General features: G+C 43.0%; 1 protein-coding gene across 1 annotated transcript in view; it reads left to right on the top strand.

Moving 5' to 3' along the window:
* Positions 1–21,289, top strand: part of SLC22A16 (solute carrier family 22 member 16) — a 33,298-nt gene extending 12,009 nt beyond the window's left edge. Inside the window, exons 3-8 of the mRNA XM_060283608.1 lie at positions 1,453–1,570; positions 7,056–7,587; positions 10,528–10,655; positions 12,751–12,860; positions 13,873–13,972; positions 20,930–21,289. Of these exons, the coding sequence (XP_060139591.1) occupies positions 1,453–1,570; positions 7,056–7,587; positions 10,528–10,655; positions 12,751–12,860; positions 13,873–13,972; positions 20,930–21,127 (1,186 nt within the window). The 3' untranslated portion in view covers positions 21,128–21,289. The remainder of the gene's footprint in view (positions 1–1,452; positions 1,571–7,055; positions 7,588–10,527; positions 10,656–12,750; positions 12,861–13,872; positions 13,973–20,929) is intronic.
* Positions 21,290–21,866: the final 577 nt, after the last annotated feature.

Below are 21,866 nucleotides of genomic sequence, written 5' to 3'. Positions count from 1 at the left end.
ATCTCACAGGGAGAAAATATCTGCAAATCACATGTCTAATGACAGTCTAGTATCTAGAATATATAAAGAACACTTATAACTCAACAATAAGAAGACAAATAACCCAATTTAAAAATGGACAGATGATCTGGATAGATATTTTGCAAAGAATATATACAAATGGCCAAAAAACACATATAAAAATGCTCAACATCATTAATCATTAGGAAAATGTAAATCAATGCCACAGTGGGATAACCCCTGCTCACTAGAATGGCTATAAGCAAAAAGACAGGCAACCACAAGTGTTGCCAAGGATGTGGAGAAATTTGTGGGATTGTCAAACTGGGGCAGCCATCCTAGAAAACAGTTTGGCAGTCCCTCAAAAAATTAAACATAAAGTAGCTTATGACCCAGCAATTCCACCCCTAGGTATATATCCAAGAGAATTGAAACATAACTTTACACAAAATCTTGTTCGTAAATATTTATGGCAGCATTATTCATAATAGCCCAAAAAGTGGAAACAATCCAGGTGTCCATCAACTGATGAATGGATGAACAAAAGGTGGTATTAGCCATGCAATGGAATGTTATTTAGTCATAAAAAGGAATGAAGGACTATAACATAGCTGAAGATTGAAAACATAATGCTTAGTGAAATAAGCCAGGTTATATATTGGGCAACTCCATTTATATATAGAGAGTCCAGAATAGGCAACTCTGTAAAAACAGAAAGCAGATTAGGGGCTGTCAGGGGCTAGAGGGAGCAGAGCATGGGGAATGGTGACTCCTGGGTGCAGTTTCTTTTTGGAGTGATGAAAATGCCTTGGAACTAGATAGTAGTAAGAGTGGTACAACTCTGTGAATACACTAAAAGCCACTGAATTGTGTACTTTAAAAGGTTGAATTTTATGGCATGTGAATTACATCTCATTTTTTTTAAGTCTGCAGGCATATAATTGTTATTTGTTTGCTTTTTAGGCAAAGAAATGCACTTCCCAATTATGAAAATATAGGGCAAGTAAGCAGCTTATTCTAGTAGCAGGATGTAGCAAGACTTCTGTTTTTAGAGGGGCTTAGTAAGAGTTGTCTCCCCTTGGTGGGCTGAGCCAGCCCAACAGAGAAGATGATCCAGCAGGTCACAGAGCAGGTCCTGACAGGGAAAGAACAAATCTTCCCTCTCCTTGCTCCCAATCTCAGGTTAGGTGGTCCTTTGGGGACCACCCAGAGTGATCGAGTGTGTATATTAGCAGCTCAGGTGGAGACCAGTCACTGAAAAACTGGCCTCTTGAAGAAATCATGTGTTACCTCATCATTTGCTCAAAATAAATGAATGAGTAACAACAATCAAATGTTGATACATAAGCTATTAAAATATAGGTAGCACTTATCTTTCATGAATTAGAGTGGATGTTTTAAACTGTTGCAGCCACACCTTGCTCCTTCCTCTGTGTAATTCTTATTTTTCAGGGCAGGAAGACGACTTGTCTTGTGGGCCACAAGCACCGGTGTATTTTTGTTTGGCATAGCAGCGGCGTTCACGTTTGATTATTACAGCTTCATAGTCGCACGCTTCCTTCTTGCTATCGTGAGTTGGGTTGTTGTTGGTTTGTTTTGTTTCGTTTTGTTTTGCCTCTTTAATTCCACTGCAGGACTTTTATATTAAACCTTAACTCTCTTAGTCTTGTTCATTTAGAATCTAGTGAGAGAGATCAAGGACTAATCTTTGTTCACTCCACTGCAGAAGTCTTTCTGTAGAATATTAATGTCCTATGCTTAGAATGGAACTCATTCAAATGAAAAATTGTTGCTTAGTAGGCAGAAACTTTACGTTTGACTCGATGCCTGACAGGTGATCCACATTCCACGATTACTAACAGCAAGGATTTGTGGAACATCACTTCCACTTGGCATTGTACTGGGGATTCTAGCTGATACTATAAAGCAAAAGAGAGAGAGGAGACAGGGAGAACAAGAGGGAGAGAGGAAGGCATAAGGGGAAAGAAAGGAAAAAAAAGTCATCATTTGTAGCCATTACAAATAATTGCTACAAATTGTTTTACTTCTGAGCAATTGTATGGGTCTAGTCAGGCTTTGTATGCATGAGCCAAACAGAAGTTTCAGTTGTATTGTTAAGAAAGTCATTTGTATAATATGCAGGAAGAATGAGAACAAGAAGGCATCGGGCATTTCTGTTATGGGGAACAGGGTAGTAGAGTGGAAAGGGCATGAGTTTGAATCCCAGCTTTGTCATGTATTGGCTTCTCAACTGTATGACCTTGGGCAAACACCTTATCCTCTTCAAACCTTAATTCCTGATCTATAAACTGTAGAAAATAATACCTGCTTCACTGGGCTGTTACCAGGATTCATGTAAGCATCCACAGTTCAGTACCTGGCACGGACTTGGCACTCCCGACAAGGGTGCTATTATTGGAAGTGGACCAGAGAGTGAGGAAGCTGTTTGCACACTTGGTGAGGCTTCCAGACAGCTTCCAAACTACCAAACAACAGCAGCAGTGGTTCTGTTTGGAGGTCACTGGTCAAGGATAACCAGGTGAAGTTTTATCTTCAGGGAGAGCTTGTGATCTTGCTGAACACAGAGCAGGTCATGCATCCCCTCTCACCAGAATGGATGATCCAAGGGTCTGGAGAGAAGCCAAGGACTTCAGTCTCAGAAGAAGAGGTCACTGCACCCCCTCAGAGGGCAAGGTGGTGTATTCTCTTTTGGAGTCTTCATCGATGGCTGGGAAGGGTTCCTAGAAAACCACACAGATGGCCAAGGATAGGAGGATGCATTAAAAAAAATTTAGGAGAATTGAAGGTGTTGCATCTTAAAAAAATGTACATATATCTAGGTATGTAGAGAGTTTTTAATACAAAAAATAACAACCAGCAGTTCTGTCTCCACTGAGGATGGAATAAGAGGAAACGGCTCTGTAGCTACAGAGTGAGATTTGATAAGAGACCTTCTGGTGAGAATGATGGTACAACAGAGGCACAGACAGGACTTGAGAGGGTGTGGAGCCCTCTTTTGGAAGATTTAAGAGGATAATTCTAAAAATATCTGTTTCAGTCTTGCAAAATACCATGAGTTGATTTCCAGAGCCAAGAAAATGAGACAGGCCACCCATAGAATACATCTGTAAAATGTGGCCTTAATTTTCTGTGGCTCCTTCCTTTGGTTTTTATGGGAAATGTATTTGTGATACAATTTTGAGTAGGGAAGATGCAGGCAGATTCATTCACTCGGCACATTTATGGATCTGCCTACAGAGTGTAATGCTAAGTAAACCTGACCAGGCTGTTTCAATATCCCTACATCGTAGAGCAAGTCAAGACACTGACGGGCCATTTTAAAAACCCATACAATGTTGGCGATGGAGGACTAACAGTGGAGGGGGTCCCGCAGCGGGGGATGGGATGGGGAGTCTGGAGAGTCAGGGGCTTTTTAGTCTGAGGGGTGGGTGAGAGAAGAACCTTCCAGGCAGAGGCAGCAGCAAGTGAGAAGGCCCTGAGACGTGAAGAAACTGAAGGTGCCGATGCCTGGAGAATAGAGAGGAGGTGAAATACATGATAAGGCTGAAGGAGAGAGAGAGGATGAGGCAGGGCCTTGTAGGATGACAAAGAGTTTGCCTGGTTTCCTAAAGGCAATGGGAATCCCCTGAAGGAGTTCAGTGAATTCAGGGGTGAAGTGGTCATTTTGGCTGCTATGTTGGCGGTGGGGTCAGGGTAGATGTGAAGAATAGAGTGTTATCAGTGGAGGTGACAGGTATGAATGGTGTCAAGGAGGCTTCTGGAATTATTTAGGCAGTTGTGCAATGGATTGTTTGAACCCAGTGACAGAAGTAACCAGTAGGAAGTGGGAGTGAACACAAAAAGAACTGGCACTGAAAAAAACATTTTGGGGACTGATGTTATAACTTACTTTAATGGGGAAATTTGTAGTATTTGAAGGTTTCAATTTACCAAACAACTGGATTCTTCAGTTTGGGAGTCCTCATTATCAGGGTTCGTTAACTGAGTCTTGCAATTGCAAGGTTTCCGGGGGAAATAAAAGCTGTTGCCACAGAATATGAAACTGACCATTAATACAATAGTCCCCATCCAGCACCTCTCTGCTTACTGCTAGCAGGCCAGCCTCTTTGCGACTCTGACGCAAAGTGAAATTGCAGATCTTACCAAAGATTCTGGATTACAGAAAGTCTTTGAAAGCAGTGGGGGAAAACTGCCTGAATCCTACACAGATCCCTTGACCAAGTGGGATCTGGCAGAGATAAACCAGTTAACTTTTTTTTTAAATTAATTTTTATTGGAGTATAGTTGATTTACAATGTTGTGTTCATTTCCTCCGTACAGCTAAGTGAATCAATTATGCATACACATATATCTACTCTTTTTAGATTCTTTTCCCATATAGAAACCAGTTAACTTTTGAAGAAATTAGCATCCACAAGGATAATGACAAGATGAGCCTTCAAAAGAGTATGATTCAAATATCAAAGGATTAAGAGAGGCCTTTGGAGAAATCAGTGGCACTCTAGAATAATTTTGCAAAAATTAATTTTACGATTTGTTTTATAAAAGTCAAATGTGAAATAATTTTGTAGGAAAAATTCTAATCCTTTCACCACCACCCCCCTCCACACACACACACAAAAATCCATCATTTGTTTCATTCTTTGTTTATTCCATTAGGGGTCACACATTGTTATTATAATCTAAATTTTGTTAAATTAAAGATAGGCCTATTTTGGGGGGCTTACCTGGTGGTGCAGTGGTTAAGAATCTGCCTGCCAATGCAGGGGACACGGGTTTGATCCCTGGTCCGGGAAGATCCCACATGCTGCAGAGCAACTAAGCCCATGCACCACAACTACTGAGCCTGCGCTCTAGAGCCCGCGAGCCACAACTACTGAAGCCCGTGTGCCTAGAGTCAGTGCTCTGCAACAAGAGAAGCCACCACAATGAGAAGCCAGTGCACCGCAACAGAGAGCAGCCCCCCGCTCGCCGCAACTAGAGAAAGCCCACACGCAGCAACAAAGACTCAATGCAGCCATAAATAAATAAATTTATTTATTTATTAAAAAAAAAAGATAGGCCTATTTTCAAAATAAAGTTTTTTCCCCCATTTTTTTTATTGTGGTAAAATACACATAACAATATTTACCATCTTAACTATTTTTTTTTCTTTTTTCTTTTTTGCGGTACGCGGGCCTCTCACTGTTGTGACCTCTCCCATTGGGGAGCACAGGCTCCGGACATGCAGGCTCAGCGGCCATGGCTTACGGGCCCAGCCGCTCCGTGGCATGTGGGATCCTCCCGGACCAGGGCACAAACCCGCGTCCCCTAGCATCAGCAGGCGGACTCTCAACCACTGCGCCACCAGGGAAGCCCCAATCTTAGCTATTTTTAAGTGCATACAGTTCAGTACATATTAAGTACATTTATATTGTTGTGCAAGCATCACCACTATCCATCTCTGGAACTCTTTTCATCTTGCAAATCTGAAACTCTATATTCATTAAACAATAACTCCCCATTCCCTCTTCCCCCCCCCCGACCCCTAGCGACCACCATCCTGCTTTCTGTCTTATGAATTTGACTGCTCTAGGTACCTCATAAAAATGGAATCACATAGTATTTGTCTTTTTGGAGTTAGCTTATTTCACTTGGTATAATGTCCTCAAAGTTCATTCACGTTGGAGCATATGTCAGAATATTCCTTTTTTAAAGCTGAGTAGTACTCCATTGTACGTATAGACCACATTTTGCTTATCCATTCATCTGTTGATGGATGCTTGGCTTGCTTCCACATTTTAGCGACTGTGAATAATGCTGTTATGAACATGGGTATAAAAATATTTCTTTGAGCTCTCACTTTCCGTTCTTTTGGGTATATTCCCAAAATAGGATTGTTGGATCATATGGTAATAATATTCTTAATTTTTTGAGGAATTCCCATACTGTTTTCCATAGCAGCTGTACCATTTTACATTCCTACCAATAGTGCATATGGGTTTTGATTTCTCCACATACTCACCAACACCTGTTATTTTTTGTTTGTTTGTTTTTTTGATACTATCCATCCTAATGGCCATGAGGTGGCATCTCACTGTGATTTTGATTTGCATTTCCCTAATGATTAGTAATGCTGAGCATCTTTTTGTGTGCTATTTGCCATTCCTGTATTTTCTTTGGAAAAATCCATTTTTGAATTTGATTTTTTGGTTAGCAGACGTTTGTTCCTGTCCAAAGCATCCATAAAACATTTGGTCCAGGCCAAAAGGTACTTGATATTTGGTCCTGTCCAAAACCGTTTGGCATAGACCAAACATGCTCATGGATGTTTTGGATAGGAGCAAATTTCAAGGACCTTTAGGTGTGGACCAAATGTTTTGTGGATGTTTCTGACAGAACCAAATATCCTGTAAGAGTTTGTTTTATTGTTGAGTTTTAGGAGTTCTCTACATATTCTGGATGGTAGTCTCCTATCAGATACATGATTTGCATATATCTCATTCTGTAAGTTGGCTTTTCACTCTGGTGATAGTGCCCTTTGATGCACAGAAATTTTGAATTTCCCTGAAGTGCAGTTTGTCTGGTTTTTTTGTTGTTATTGCTATTGCCTGTCAAAATGAAGTTTCAATCAAATCTTTTTTCTTCCCACTAGTTACCATAAATTGTTTGTCCCCATTTAAAATTTAGGATTTGATAATAAGGCTCTTCTCTATATAGATAAATTGATACACACATTTGCAAGGAACTGAGACATAAATTCACACTGTAAAGGAATATTTAAATGAAGCAAAAGGCAGTGTCTGACATTTATATCATGCATAACCAGTCAAGTTTTGCCATTTGGGGTGGACAGGGTGTGGGAAGATGAAAGGACCCATTTAAAGAAGAAGGATGGATCGGATTAAACGCCATTGTATAAATATGATACGGGTTTCAGAAAACAATGCTTTGTCATTTTCTTTCTTGCCTATGTGTGATTTGCAGAGAGATTGGACTCAGTAGTTACGTGTGTGACCTTAAATCTGGACCACCCTCCCTGCTTTGTTTTGCAGTCTGGAAGTGGCTATCTCGTGGTGGTGTTTGTCTATGTGACAGAATTTGTCGGCATGAAGTCTCGGACGTGGGCATCCATCCACTTGCATTCCTTTTTTGCTTTTGGAACCATGGTGGTGGCTTTGACAGGCTACTTGGTCAGGACCTGGTGGATCTATCAGATAGTCCTCTCCACAGTGACTGTCCCCTTCGTCCTGTGCTGTTGGATGCTCCCAGAGACACCTTTTTGGCTTCTCTCAGAGGGAAAATATGAAGAAGCACAAAAAGTAATTGATACGATGGCCAAGTGGAATAGGACGAGATCCTGTAAACTGTCAGAACTTTTATCACTGGATCACAATGGTTCTGCTGGTAATAAGCCCTCTCAAGTTGAGAAGCACACCCTATCAGATCTGTTTTATGACTGGAGAATTGGAACAAGGACACTTATTGTTTGGCTGATTTGGTTCACGGGTTGTTTTGGGTTCTACACCTTCTCCTTGAATTCTGTTAATTTGGGAGGCAATGAATATTTAAATCTCTTCCTCATGGGTAAGTGGTTAAATTACATTTAAGTTGTAGCCATGAAGTGAAATTTCTACCAAGTTTTGAGAGTGTTTCTATTGTCTTTTTTTTCTACCAGGAACAATACTGCCAACTACGTGATTATGGTCTCTTTTAGTGTTACACATGTATATATTCTCTTTAAAAAAATGCAAACAGTTAGAAAACTTGAGTCCCTCCTTCCTCTTCTGCCTCTTCTCCTTGTTTGCTTCCTTTCTTTAAGCCCATTGCCATCTCAGAACTATCTTTCAGAGGTAACTTCTATAACCTTTGGCTTGTACTTTCAGATCTCTTTTTATGTATCTCCATACATTTGTGCAGATAAACGTTTTATATTTTAACATAAATGAGATTATTCACTACATACTGTTCTTTGCAAGTTGCATTCCTTTTAATATTTAACATGTCTTGGAGACCTTCTGGTATCTTTCTACCTTCAAATGTCCTTAATTTAGGAATTTTAGTCAGTAAAATAACCTAAATACATGCAACTGTAATTTATGTTGTCATGCTTCTTTTAATTAAGTAGCAGGTTAAAATAGCTTCAGATACTGCTGTGATAGCTTGAGGCGTGACTCCTAGGGTAAGCCAAATTCATACCAGACACGAGAGAATTATCAGAAATGCATTTGTCCAGCTGGTTACTTCCATGTAGGCTGCTTGTATTTGATATTATCCCCAGAAAAGTTTGCTTTAAAATTTTTATACATAACTAACATCCCTTCTCATTAAAGTGCTCTAATGAGACACCTGTTTTTGTTTATTATAGCTCAACAGAAATTATGAGATAAGTAATTTTAAGAAAAAAACTTTACTCTTTTTTTGGGCAGACCAACAAGTTTGTAAAAAGAGCCTATCTTGACTTCAAACACATTCTATGTGTCAATTGGAGAAAGGATGCAGTATTCGTAGAACAGAGCAGCAAATGGTAGGAGAATGAAGTAGGGTGGGGTGTGGCATAGGGAAGCTTAGGAGTACTGGAGTTTTAGATCTTTATGCTATAGTCTTAATTTTGATGGAGATGTAAATTCTCAAGAAACCGGGCAATCTCGTAAATATAAAAATCTTTCCGAGACACATACCATGGTTTTATAGTCTCCACTGCCTTTGATTTTTCATGTCATTACCCTTGCCAGCAGCCCTCTGCCTGACAGGCGATTCTAGTCAACACTTCCGAGCTGTGAAATTTTTGAACAAGTTTTCACCTCCTGAGATGGTTTGGTGCTGGTGGGAATTTCAGCTTAGGTTTTGTGCTACTTGCAGGTGATAAGCGCTACAGTAGCCTGAAGGCATATCTTTGAGGTTATGTGGAGACAGGAGCAGAATGGAGTTATACATTATAAAGTAAAGAAGATAAGGGCACATGGTCCTAATCCCAGACAGATTGGGCCTCATTGGTTGCACCATTTCTATCCCAGACATAGCCAAGTCAAAATTTAGATGCAGCATCTATACAACAACTCAAGAAACATCAAGGTGGAATATACTTTAAAAGGTCTCTTCAGCTGTTTCCCAGTTGCTGTGCAGCTTTGCTAGACTCCAGGAAGTTGGTTGGTGGCCTTGCACACAGTGCTGTAGAGAGGGGAGCCCTGAGTCAGACGTGGAGGGAACCAGACCTGAGGGAGGGAGGTTGCAGGAAAGGGGCCTTGGCTCCCAAAGACCAGTCCCTGAGCTGTCACTTACTCACTGGGCTCAAGTCATTTAATCTGAGTTGGAAAGTGGGGGTAATAATCCAGGCCTATTCCCATGAGGTTCTTTGGAGAATCATTGATTTATTTGACCTTGAAAAGTGTTTGATAAACAAACAAGCAAAAAAAAGAGTAGAGTAATAGATGTACCTACTGTTCGGGCCTGGAGGCACGGACCCCACAGCAGGGTCTGTGAAAGGGAGGCCTTTTCTCTGGAGTTGTTTATTTTCCATGTTAATGAAAAGGAGGGAGGCTGTCTCTCCAATGGGGCTCAGAATGTTATTTTTTTGTCTTTGCCCAGCCATTTTTTTTTGTTTTTTTTCCTGAGCAGCTGCAACTGAGTTTAATTGCTGATGTACTGCTAAGAATGTTAACTCAGAAAATATGTGTCCACCTGCAGAGATATGTTCCCAAAACTGTAAGAGACATGTAGACCCAGACCTGCCGGTCCAGGTGCTTGCAGCATTCTGTAGTTGAATGGGAAAATGCACATCAGTCCTAAAAGGCAGTGGTGGGTAGTGTCCTGGGATTAGGCAAGCTCTGGAGGGTCGAAAGAACGGACCTTTGAATTACGTGGACAAGCTGGGCTAGTAAACAGTGACAGTTTCTCAAAGGCTATTATTGGGTTTCGTCAGTTTTGCTGAGAGAACTTCTTGCTTGCTCCCTGATGCATTCTGGCTGATAGATGTAAAGCTGGCACTGAATTTTCTACTTTAATTGCTATGTTCGAAGTTACAGTACAAACATTTCCCCATAGTTCTGCCAAGCAGAAGAAGCCAAAGGTCAAAAAAGATCAATGTTGCCTATTCATTTACATATTTATTCATTCAACCAGCCCATGCTCCAGTCACTGTGCTGTGTCCTGGGGAGCTTCCTGCCTAGTCCGGGATAAGATTCCGAAGACAGGTGATAAGTGCTAGGCAGATTATGTGAGCATTAGTGCACGTCACAGCAAACATCCTGTCCGCTCCAGTGAGTTTAAAAGTCGTGGGGCTTGCTGCCTCTCAGGCAGTTGTTAGTTCTTAGAAGCCCCTGGCAGCAGAGAGAGGGCTGAGCATTCCTTTTGGGTGGCATAGGGAAGTTCTTTAGAAGGCAGGGTCCCCGTGTTAGAAGGCAGGGTCCCCTTGTTAGAAGGCAGGGTCCCCGTGTTAGAAGGCAGGGTCCCCTTGTTAGAAAGCAGGGTCCCCTTGTTCAGTTGGACACTGTGGCTGTTGAGATGTATCATTTTGCTCCATGACAGGTGCAGTGGAAATTCCTGCCTACATCTTTGTGTGCTTCGGGATGGACCACGTGGGGAGAAGAAGCATTCTGGTTTTCTCCCTTCTCTCAAGTGCAGTGACCAATGGTGTGATTATGGTGATCCCCAAGGTGAGTTACTTTATGTGTTATTTAGGGAATGGTTACTTATACTATGACGGTGTGATGGGAGCATTTTCAGCTTAGGAATATGAAGATGAATTAAGACATATGGATAGAGTATATGCTGTACATAGTATTTTAAATGTTTTCTTTAAAAGTGATTCTTTCTCTGTTACACAGATAGTTGAAAATTTAAGGAAAAAAAGAAATGTGGGGCGGGGGTAGGGGGAAAAGCCTATAATCCCACTTCCGAGAGATGGCCACGGTTGTATTTTGCCAACATGATCATCCTGAGTGAGAAGAGTAGATTGCACCTTCCAGTAATTATCGTCATCTTAAACTTTTATTCATTCATGAGAGATCTATCCAGCATCTAGTATGTGCCAGGTTCTTTTCTAGGTGCTGAGGATGTGCAGTAAGTCAAGTTTCTCTGAGTATAATAAAGAAAAGCAAAATAGGATGAGGGATGGAGAATGACTGTGTATGGAGGGGGAACGCACATGTGAACTATTTTATTTTATCTAAGGTGACTGAGGATGGTGTGCCTCGCAGAGAAGGTGATATTTGATCAGAAACCTGAAGGAGGGAGGAAGCCATGGAGACAGCTGAAAGATATGATGAGTCTTATGTTCAGGATTGGTCCAGTTTAAGTAGTCTTGTTTTTTTTTTTCCACTGTGGTAGATTAGTAGTTTCCAATTTCTAGTGTGCATAAATCCCCCGAGGAGCTTGTTTTTAAAATTCAATTTCTTAGTGAGAAACAGTGCCATAAACTACTGAAACGACTTTCACATTCCTGTATTTTGGCAAACTCCATCCCCTAGAATACCTCTTGCACCCAGAAGTGCTCTCCTCTTTCCCCCCAAAATGGAAAACCTGTATTTTCATTCTCAATATGGAAAATGTGGTCACTATAACAATACTTTAAAATACTTTGTTTTAAATCGATTTAATAATTATTAAACAATAGTATCTCAACATTTAGATCAAGGCATTTTAAGTTTTGCATATTGTTTGAAATTTAACTTAAGCTAACCAGTGACTTCCCTTTATAGTAACGCTTCACTTTGGTGAATGTATTGACGTTTCCAGGTGATTGATATATACGACTGATACACATCAGTTAAAACTGCTTAAGACAAGGAGGTCTCTGCCAATTTGAGGGAGCTTCATCCACACCCTTTTTGTTTGTGTTTTTAAGTAGCTTGCAGTTATATTTGTTGAGTTGATGGCAGCTGTCTTTGAGCGGTGAAGATTTAGGGAAACCCTAGAACCTTCAGGTTCTACGGTGGTTAAGCCCCAGCGGCAATGTGGAAGACAGGAAAGTGGCTGATGGGGATTTCTAGAAACAGAGTACTAACCCTTAGCCACAAATTTTTCCCCTCTAATAAAACTTCTCTCCAAATGGTAATGTCAACACAATACAAAATTTTTAAGTCCCATTAATTCATTCAACAAATATCGTCTACAATAGTAATTAAGGTGACAAGGTGACACTGGTTGCCTTAGTAGAGGCACCACCAAATCTCAGTAACTTCACATCATAGACATTTATTTCTTGCTCATAGAAAGTTCGATGTGGGTGTACCTCGTTGGTGGCTGTGGGAGTGGTGAAGGGGGTGTTTGGCTCCATGGAATCATTCAGGGACTCAGGTTGACAGAGGTGCTGCCACTCCTCACACATGAGCTCCAAGGTCACCTGGGTCTCAACACCCAGCTGGCAGACAGAGGAGGAGAGAAAAGATCGACTGTGGGAGGTCTCTGAGAACCACTGCAGGAAATAGAACATGTCAGGGACGACAGCAGAAACCATCTGGGAGGGTCTCATTCCAAAGTGTCTCTCCCCAAATAGCTTTTCTTATTTGGTAATTTGAAATCTCCAAGGCTGCAGGGAGGCACAATAAAACTTTCCTCTAAATTTCATAAAGATGGAAAGCTTTTGCAGACCATGTGTCGAGTTTACAAAATAAAACTCTTCATTGTTCTGAAAAATACTGGAGAATTAGAAAGTTTTAAGTAATAATTTTAAGGATTTTCTATTTTTCTTTTAAAAATATTACTTGATGACAAAATGATGGTCTATTTTGCTAATATATATTTTTTCAGGATTACCATGTTTGGTGTGTGGTGGCAACTATGGCTGGAAAATTTTCCATAGGGGCAGCGTTTGGCCTTATATACCTTTATACAGCAGAGCTGTATCCAACCATTGTAAGGTAAGAGTTACTTATTTTTCTGTTGTTTTCTTGGTATCTTTCACTTATGTGTCATTTGATTACATCTGGCCTTTGAGTATAAATGCTTTCTTTCCGTAGAAGTTACTAGAGCTCCGAGCTATGGGAGGGTTACATGATGACGCTAATTCTGAATCTGAGGCTTTGTCTATACGTCATTAGCAAGGATATTAGAGAACTTGTTTTGAAATAACACTCTTATTATCCTAAAACCATTTTAAGTCTCAAATACAGTCGACTTACATGGACTCAAGGCTAATTTTCTCAGGTTGTATCTCTTGATGTCCTGATGTTAGTTGTGTTAGTTTGTCGGGGCTGCCATAACAAAGCACCACAGACTGAGGGGCTCAAACAACAGAAGTGAATTTTCTCACAGTTGTGGAGCCTAGAAGGCTGAGATCAAGCTGTGTGGCAGGTTTGGTTTCTCCTGGGGCCTTTCTCCTTGGCTTAATAAGAGATACTTATTCCTGTTGAAGGCACATTCTTTGCTTCCTACTAGACATTCTATAAGGTTTAAATAACTTTTAAAGGAAAGCACGTTAAGATATTGCTTGACTTTAAAAAATTGAAATAGGATGTTCCATAGATATAAATCTTTCGGTTTCCCAAATCCCCACTCCATACCCCAAATAAACTCCTGCTCTACAAGACTGATGTCATCCGCAATATTAGACTCAATGAGCGTATGTAAGGGCCTCATCTGCATAGCTGATGCTGATTGGTTTCCCTGCTTTTTTGGTGTTGAATTGTCTTGAATTATCTGCATGTTTGTTCACACTGCTGTTTCACAGAATGAGAATATAAATCATGAATGATTCTTAAAAAATCAAAGTAAAATTATTTCCAAGTATATTAAGCTAAGTTAAGTTTTACTATTTATTCTCTGCTAGAAGGGTGGACAGGGGCTCTGGGCAGCTGTTCCCTCACTCTCTGCAACCTGTGCCTTTCTCGTCTTCTGTTCTTGCTGCTGTCTGAATCCTCTCTGCGTTTCCAGGTCACTGGCTGTGGGGAGTGGCAGCACGGTGGGCCGTGTGGGGAGCATCGCGGCCCCATTCTGCATTTACCTCTCCAGCGTTTGGATCTTCATGCCACAGGTGTTCATCAGTTGATAGAACTTTACTGAGATAGCAGCGAGGCAGAAGAGCTGACTGCCTCCTTTGTTTTTATTTATTGAAAGCCAATTTATAATTTGGTTATGGGGGTTTATAGAAACCTAATTAACAGCTCACCAGCTGGTAAGTAGGGTGGTGGGTTGCTGTTTTTCTTGTTCGTTGATTGCCTTCTCCCCCTCTTCCCCATCCCGCCCCGCCTCCGGCCGTGAGCTGTTAATCGCAGCTCTGCCAGCCAGAGCAGGGCCTCTGCTCAGCACATCGTGAAGCCGGGACTGCGCAGGGAGAGCTCTGGTCTCTGGTCTCTCAGCCTGCGCCCCTCTGTCTGGATCCGCAGGCTGCCTCCCACCCCCAGCGCTTGCCTCTGTGTTCCCACCGTGTGACGGCTGGTCAAGGCCAGTTCTGGAGGCTGCTGCTCCCGGAAGGACCCAGTGGTGTCTGGCGGAGAGGTGTAGGGATCTGTGGTTTCCAGCTTCCCCGAAACTTGAGGGGCTCTTCACAGGCAAGGCTGCCTGCGTGCTTCCTCCTGGCTCCGGCAGTGTGAGCTGTCCTCCTGGTTATGAAGTGTGCGAGGGGTTCTGTGCAGTTTGCACGTGTCCTCGTGGCCGGGCTGAGAGTTTGGGAAACCACGCGGACCACTGTTACACACCCGGGTCAGGAAGAGGATGGGGGGAGGGGAGGGGGCAGGGAGATGTGGACAGTGCGGAATGTGGGGGGTGGCCTGAGAGGCTGCACCACCAAGGGGAGAGCCCTGGGTGTGCCGGCCCTCCCTCCCCCTCCAGGCTCCCTCTCCGGGACTTCTTGGTCCTCGTTCTCTCTAGGCTGTTCCCTCTGGGGCTCCTCCTGTGCTCCTGTCTTCTTCTGATTGCTTCATTCTCCAAGAGCCATTCTGGCTGTCTTTCTCAGTCCCTGCGCGGGTGACCTCTCCTGATTCTGACTTCTCTTCCAAGCAGCAGACCCACTAGCCCCATGGATAGTCTCCCTGGGTGGCTAAACAGCTTCACCGTTTCCCAAACCCAGCCGGCCGGTGACTTGCATTTTCTCCACCCGTCTCCGCTCTGCGGTAGGAGTCCGTGGCCTGCAGCGTGACCCTTGAGCACCAACTTTTTATTCTCCCACCCCCTCCAACCCACGACACCGGGTCCTCTCCTTCTCTCTCACAAGCAGCCTACTCACCTACTCCCGTCCAGCCCCTCATCACCGCCTGCCTCTCTGGTTCCTTCCCTGCACACGCCCCTGGCCCCATCAGAGTAGTTTGCCGAACCGGAGCTCTGGTCCAACTGCCCCTCACCTTCAGAGCAAAACCCAAACTCTGCCTGATACTCATGGCCTTTCCAGATTGACCCCCTGCCCATGTTCCCTATTTTGTTTTGTTTCCTCACACACTTCCCCCTCCTCTCCACACCCTGTTCTCATTCATCCCCACCGGCGTCCTCTGCTCAAACATCCCCTCTGCAGAGAATGCTCCTCCCCCAACAAACTTCATGTATCTTTTTTTTTTTTAAGAGAATGGGACCAGTTTTATACATTCTGTAGCCATGAAAGTAATGTTAAAACCAGAAAAGCAGATGAGGCTTATTGACTAAATCAGGACCACCTGTGGAGGAGAGAAGGGGAGGCTTCTGGGGTACAAGCAGTGTTTTCTTGTGGGTGATCAAGACCATGATGTGTTTGCTTTATAATTATTTCTTAAACTGCATTTGTTTTATGCATTTAAAAGAATGATGTCATTTTATGGTAGATAGGTAGATAGATATAGACTTTTTTTTTTTTTCCTTTTTGAGAGGTAAATCCAAGAACTTTTAGGATCCAGGTTGCCTCAGAAGCTTGCACTCCATCTGGGTCAGAGCCCTGAGGGCTCCCAGGACCGTAAGATGCGTTAAGGCAGTGACTTCTTCCCAGTATGTCTATGAAGTCCCTTTCACAGGGTCTTCCTGGGCTTCGTGGAGAGCAACGGCCTCACCAGGTTCTTCTGGATGAGGATGTCCTGGAGCTCTAGTGGCTGTGACTTGCATTGCTGGGGAAATGAGACCAGAGCTGGACCCACTTGCCTCATTCCTAGTTCATCCTGCTGCACTGCCTCTGCCGGACGACTACTGGAAGGCCCAAAGCTCTAGGGGTTTAGATGAGGCAGCTAAACCTCTTTTAAGACCAGAGCAAACACCACTTCTTTAAGAAGCCCACCCAGATCCAGTGATGCAACCTCTCCCTTTCCCAGGTCTGCATAGCATTTCGTGTGTACCCTTTCCACAGCCCGCTGTCACAGTCTGGCTCTAATATTCACATGTATGTCTTTGTCCCCCAGTTAAATTGTTGAACTCTTGCAGGATAGGGCATTTTGTGTACCCACAACTGAGTCCACTGGAGCATTTCTCTCACCTTGCGTGCCATTCATGCTATAATTAATTAATATTTTAAATCAAATAGAATGGCTTTTAAAATTTAGCTTTGCCCTAAACTACAATAACAGTGAAATCATGGGTGTTATACTAGTTACATGTTTTTCTAAAATACACTAACAATCTCATAAGTAGTAAAACAAATTGTTTGAGACGTCCTTTAAAAAAAAAAAAAAAAATCACCTGGCATACACAGGTGGTATGCGTCTGCTCTTTGGGAATCATTGTCTCAGCATGGTTCTCTCTCGTGCCCCAGTAACAGGCACTCAGTCAAGTTTGCTTAATTGGGGGCGTAGGGTCTGGCCTACACAGGAAGGAGTTTTGGAGAATCCACCACTCTTTTTAGGTCACAGACTTTTCCAGAAGCATCTCCTTTGTGCTAGCACTTTATGTTCTTTGTTAAATAAATAAAAGATAAAAATGGAAAAGATGTTTTTAAAAATAAGCTAAGACACAGAAGAAGATAGACAAATCTATAAAAGGAAACTGCTGTAAAATCACTAAAACCAAATAAAGATTTTTTTTTAAAGGACATCCATAACGGTTCATTATGGACTACAGAGGTAAAAGGGGTTTTTAAATTTTATTTAACAGGTACTTAAATAGTGCTTGTTATGTAACAAGCTCCATTTGTTTGTTTTTTGCGGTATGCGGGCCTCTCACTGTTGTGGCCTCTCCCGTTGCGGAGCACAGGCTCCAGACACGCAGGCTTAGCGGCCATGGCTCACGGGCCTAGCCGCTCCGCGGCATGTGGGATCTTCCCGGACCGGGGCACGAACCCGCGTCTCCTGCATCGGCAGGCGGACTCTCAACCACTGCACCACCAGGGAAGCCCACAAGCTCTATTTTAAGTGCTTTACAAGAAGTAGTCTTCACAGAATGCAGGTACTGTTTTTGTTATCCCCATTTAAGTGACAGAACTTGGGTTCAAACCCAAATACCATGCCTTTTGCATAGGTCAAACAAATAAACAAACAGTCCTAAAAGGGATACAGAGAAATAAGTTTTTCCTCCACCCTGACCCTGGTCCCCCCTTCCCCAGGACAACCTCTGTCAGCAGGGTCTTGTGTATATTTGCAAAATTATTCTGTGAAGGTACTTCCTTTGGACGTAGTAGATGTTACTTGTTATTTTTAATGAGTAAAAAAATAAATTATTAAATTTCTCATTAAGCTTATTTATGGGTGTCAAACTGCCTAGGGAGCCAGTATTTTCATTTTGAGGAATAGAAATGGTAATCTAGAAGATAAGCTTATATTTTCTCTTTCAAAAAGAAGCACATGAAAATCACTCCTTCTGTTGCTTTTATTATCAACCATCATTTTTTTAGTAATCTAAGGAAAAAAAGTGGACACCTAATTCATATCCTGTTTGTATTCATGAACTCATTTGGCAAAGGTTGAGTGTTGATTTTGAATTAGCCTCCCTGCTAGGTGATAAGCAGCAGAGATGAAAGAAACAGCGTTTGTCCTGAGAGATGTCCAGTCTGGTGCAGAAGGCAGAAGCCCCAGAGAAGAGGGAAATGCTGGGGTTATGGGGTGGTAGGCGAGGGCTACCAACCGAGGCTAGGGCCAGAGGGGAGGTTTCCCAGAGGAGGGGGCTTTAATCTGTGTCTGGAGGAGCCAGTGAGAGTCAGCAAGGTGGAGGGGGAGAGAAGGGAGTTCCACGCCGAGGAAACAGGAAGGCAAAAACTTAGAGGGAAAAGGAACTTGACCAGTTTGAGTTTGGGTGCAAGCATTACTGCTAACACCCAGGGTGGGTTGAGGGAGCCAGGATATATGGGTGAAAGGATGGGCAGGATCTCAAAGGAGAGCAGAACAGAAGAACATTCAGACCTAAAGGTGGGTTGGAGAGGACAGGATGCAAAAGTTGTATCCACAGGACCCATGATGAGTTTGCATATGGTGGAGGGGGGCAGCTGGAAGGATGGGAAGCTTGTTCTCGGGGCTGGAGGGAACCCAGAGGGGGAACAAGGTTGAGGTGGGGAAAGACAGTGCACTTGAATTGTGGGTGATGAATGTGAGGTACCTGCTTGACGGCGGAGGCTGGGGGAGGCATCCAGGAGGCAGGTCTGGAGCTCAGGGGACACCCCCATGGGAGGTACAGATTTGGGAGTCAGCTTATGAAGAGGTGAGGGAGACTGAAGAGCAGAACCCTGGGAACGGTGGCATTTAAAGCCTGATGGGAAGAGGGGTCCAGGGCAGAGACTGAGATGCAACAGCCGGGGAGACAGGGAGGTGACCAGAACCCCAAAGGAGGAGGGCAAGTGAGGAAGGCAGGACAGGACAGCGGCTAAGAAAGAGCAGAACAGGGAAACGTGCATCAGGTTTGGCAGCTGGGAATCTGTGGCCTGGGAAGAGCAGCTTCTGTGGGTGGTGGGAGTGGGCCATGCTGTGGGGAGCAGGATGGAAGGAGAAGCAGTGAGCGCTGTGGAGAGGATGGGCTGGGGGCTGCAGTGGGTGTGGGCTGAGGCAGAGGGCCTCTTTTGCTTGTTTCAAAAGACTCGAGAGTAGTAATGATAGCTACCATTTATTGACTCCTTAACATAAGCCAGTCCCTGTTTTGAGTGCCCTAAATGTGTCACTTAATTTTATCCTTCCAACAGTCCTTTGGGGGCAGGTAGTAGTATTATTTCCATTTTACAGATAAGGAAACTGAGGAGCAGGAAAGTTAAGTCACTTGCCCAGGGTCATACAGGTCGCAAATACAAGTTCCTGGGCAGAGTGGGTACAGAAATTATAAGAGGCTCAAGAACTTCTATTTTTACCGAGGGAAGCTAGCCAGTGGAAAGGAAAGGATCAAACATCAGTGAGAATTGGGATTGACATATAGAGACTACTATATATAAAGTAGATAATCAACAAGGACCTATTGTATAGCACAGGGAACTCTTCTCAATACTCTGTAATGACCCATATGCGAAAAGAATCTAAAAAAGAGGGGATATATGTATAGGTATAACTGATCCACTTTACTGTGCAGCAGAAACCAACACAACATTGTAAATCAACTATACTCCAATACAGATCTTTTAAAAAGTTAGATCCAATTGATGCGTTCCAAAAAAACAAATCAGCGGGTAAGAAGGGAGGTCTACTGATGGAGGAAGACCCCACCCCACCGGCACCCTTCCACCTCCCACCCGCAGGAGGAGGTGAGAGGTGACAAAGGCTCCTCCTTGCCGGAGGCAGGGGCGGGGGTGGGGGAGGAGGGCGAGGGGGCAGGGGGGAGTGGGAAGGGTTGGGGGGAGGGGGAGGTTTTGGGGATGCTTGTAGTGGGGTTGGGGGAGTTGGCCAACGGCCGTGGGAGACCAGGTCTTCTGCTGAGAGTGAGAGAGGAGATGGAGGGTTCTGAGTTTGTTTAGTGCCTGACTATTCTTACCACCAAGTTAAAAAGGTAAATCCAGTCTTGTCTTGGATATTCCATTTGATTCTATTTCTTGTTTAGACTTATTCAGTGTTTTTCACACCCTGGCAGAGGGCTCTTCTGGGGTTTCTACGTCCTTTGCAATGTCACTTTAGATTCTGTTACTGCTTCTAGGCTTACTCATGTATTTCTAGATTTAGGTTGTCAGCGTTCTGCAAACAAAGTAAGGAACCGTCTTCCCGGGTCACGTCTGTTAGTGATGTGGCCTCACAGCGCGTCACAGTTGCACTGTGTCTCAGAGGCTGTAAAAGCATAAGTATGCAGATTTATCAGAAAAACCGTGCCTTAATTTATTTTTATGGGGTCTTCCTGGGCAGTATTTTTTGCTAAAGGGGTTTAAATTATATAAGGACAAAGTTTTTACAGACCATAAAGAGATTTAGTTCTAAAATCCACCCAAAATCTACATAGTGATCAACAGAGAATAGATGTGCAGACTTTAGTTTTTAATGTGATTTGCATTTTTAAAAGCAAACAGCTTGGTGCTAGTCTAAAAGGTTGCCTTTTATGTGTCAAAACCTGGAAAGTTAAGAAATACTGAATTTTTACAGGAAATCACTTGGACCCACCCCTCCCCCACAGTAGCAGCTAGTTTCCATTGCCTCTGTTTTGTTTCCCCCTAAATTCTGTAGGTTTTGGTTCATTGAAACATTCATTTGTACATACATGCATTCATTCATTCCCCACCATTTATTGGATGCTGATAGCATGTCAATTTTTGGGGCCAGGGCAGGGTTGACTAAGACAGTCCCTGGCCGTCAAGTCCAAATCCAAGACTCTGGGTTTCCCCATGAGACTCTGGAGTCTGGGAAGACAGGGCAGGGACTTTTTTTCCCCTGTGTAGCTCCTAGGACAGTGCCTACATGAGTAATAATGCAGGTAGTAACTGGGATTTATTTAGTAGGTGGTTAATGAGTGATCAGATTAAGCCTAGTCAACAAATTAAAGAACCCCTGGACCAGCATAAGTAACCAAAAGGTCTCACTAAGGAATAAATGACAACTGTTAGGTCAAATTCAGTTCTGTTGCCCTCTGAAAAAGGTTCAGAAATGACTATTCTCTGAAGGATACCCTTCTTTCTCGATATGTCACTTATTCCTTTTTTAATTCCTTCTAGCTGCTTGTTGGGACTTCAGCCTTCGTGAGTGGAGTGCTAACGTTCATGCTTCCAGAAACCCTCGGGAAGCCTCTGACAACTACTTGGGAGGAGACTGAAAAAGAGAGCAGTTCAGGCAAATTACTTTCCACAACCGATAATACTGCGTTAGAAAATATCACAGTGGTTAACTCTGAGGATTCCGGTCTTAATAAATAAATGTGCCAGACGTGCTGTGTAGCACCTGAAATATTGTTTAATGCTTTTGTATTAGAGGAACATTATTCTCATCTCCTGCATGTCACGTGTATGTGTCTTTTTTTTTTTAATTTTGTAAGAAAGTTTTGAAACAATGGCTTGGTAAAAGTAGGAGAAATAAAAAGCAAGATGAGAATTCGCATTTTTTTTACACTGCTTTCTTATTGCCACAAAATATTTTTCCGTATTTGTTCTTCTGCGTCACTGATTCTTGCAGCCCTGAGGGACTGCTACACACTCCCTTCAGTATCAGGATCCCCTCCCCCCAACACCGGGACTGTCGACTGGGAAGAGGAGGGGGCATGTGAAAGTGTGTTTCTTTTGACAAAGCCGCTCGAAGATTCTATTTCTGATATTCCTTCCTCTCTTAGGAGGATCATAGCTCTAAATTCAAGTTTTCAAGTCATTCAGAAATGCCCCATCAAAAAACACTTGTCTAACCATAAAAATTATAGCTACACAAAAAGATATCTTGCTTTCCAGCACCCTGAAGGAAGAGGGCTTGAATATGCAGACACATGTGCTTGTGTTTGGCCCAGTTAAGGGACACACATCTGCTAGGGGCCAGGAGTGAGTTTTCTAGCCTGACAGTCTGATTTTTCCTAAATTTACCAAATTCTCTCCATAAGTCTCATTCCCTGTACATAGAAGCTGTGGCATTTTAGTGTATTGCAAACTTTTTTTTTAAAAAAAAGGGAAC

The sequence above is a fragment of the Globicephala melas genome, chromosome 14 (genome assembly GCF_963455315.2).
Source record: "Globicephala melas chromosome 14, mGloMel1.2, whole genome shotgun sequence".
Taxonomy (NCBI): domain Eukaryota; kingdom Metazoa; phylum Chordata; class Mammalia; order Artiodactyla; family Delphinidae; genus Globicephala; species Globicephala melas.
The sequence above is the reverse complement of the archived record's forward strand: the minus strand, read 5'-3'. Positions and strand labels throughout refer to the sequence as shown.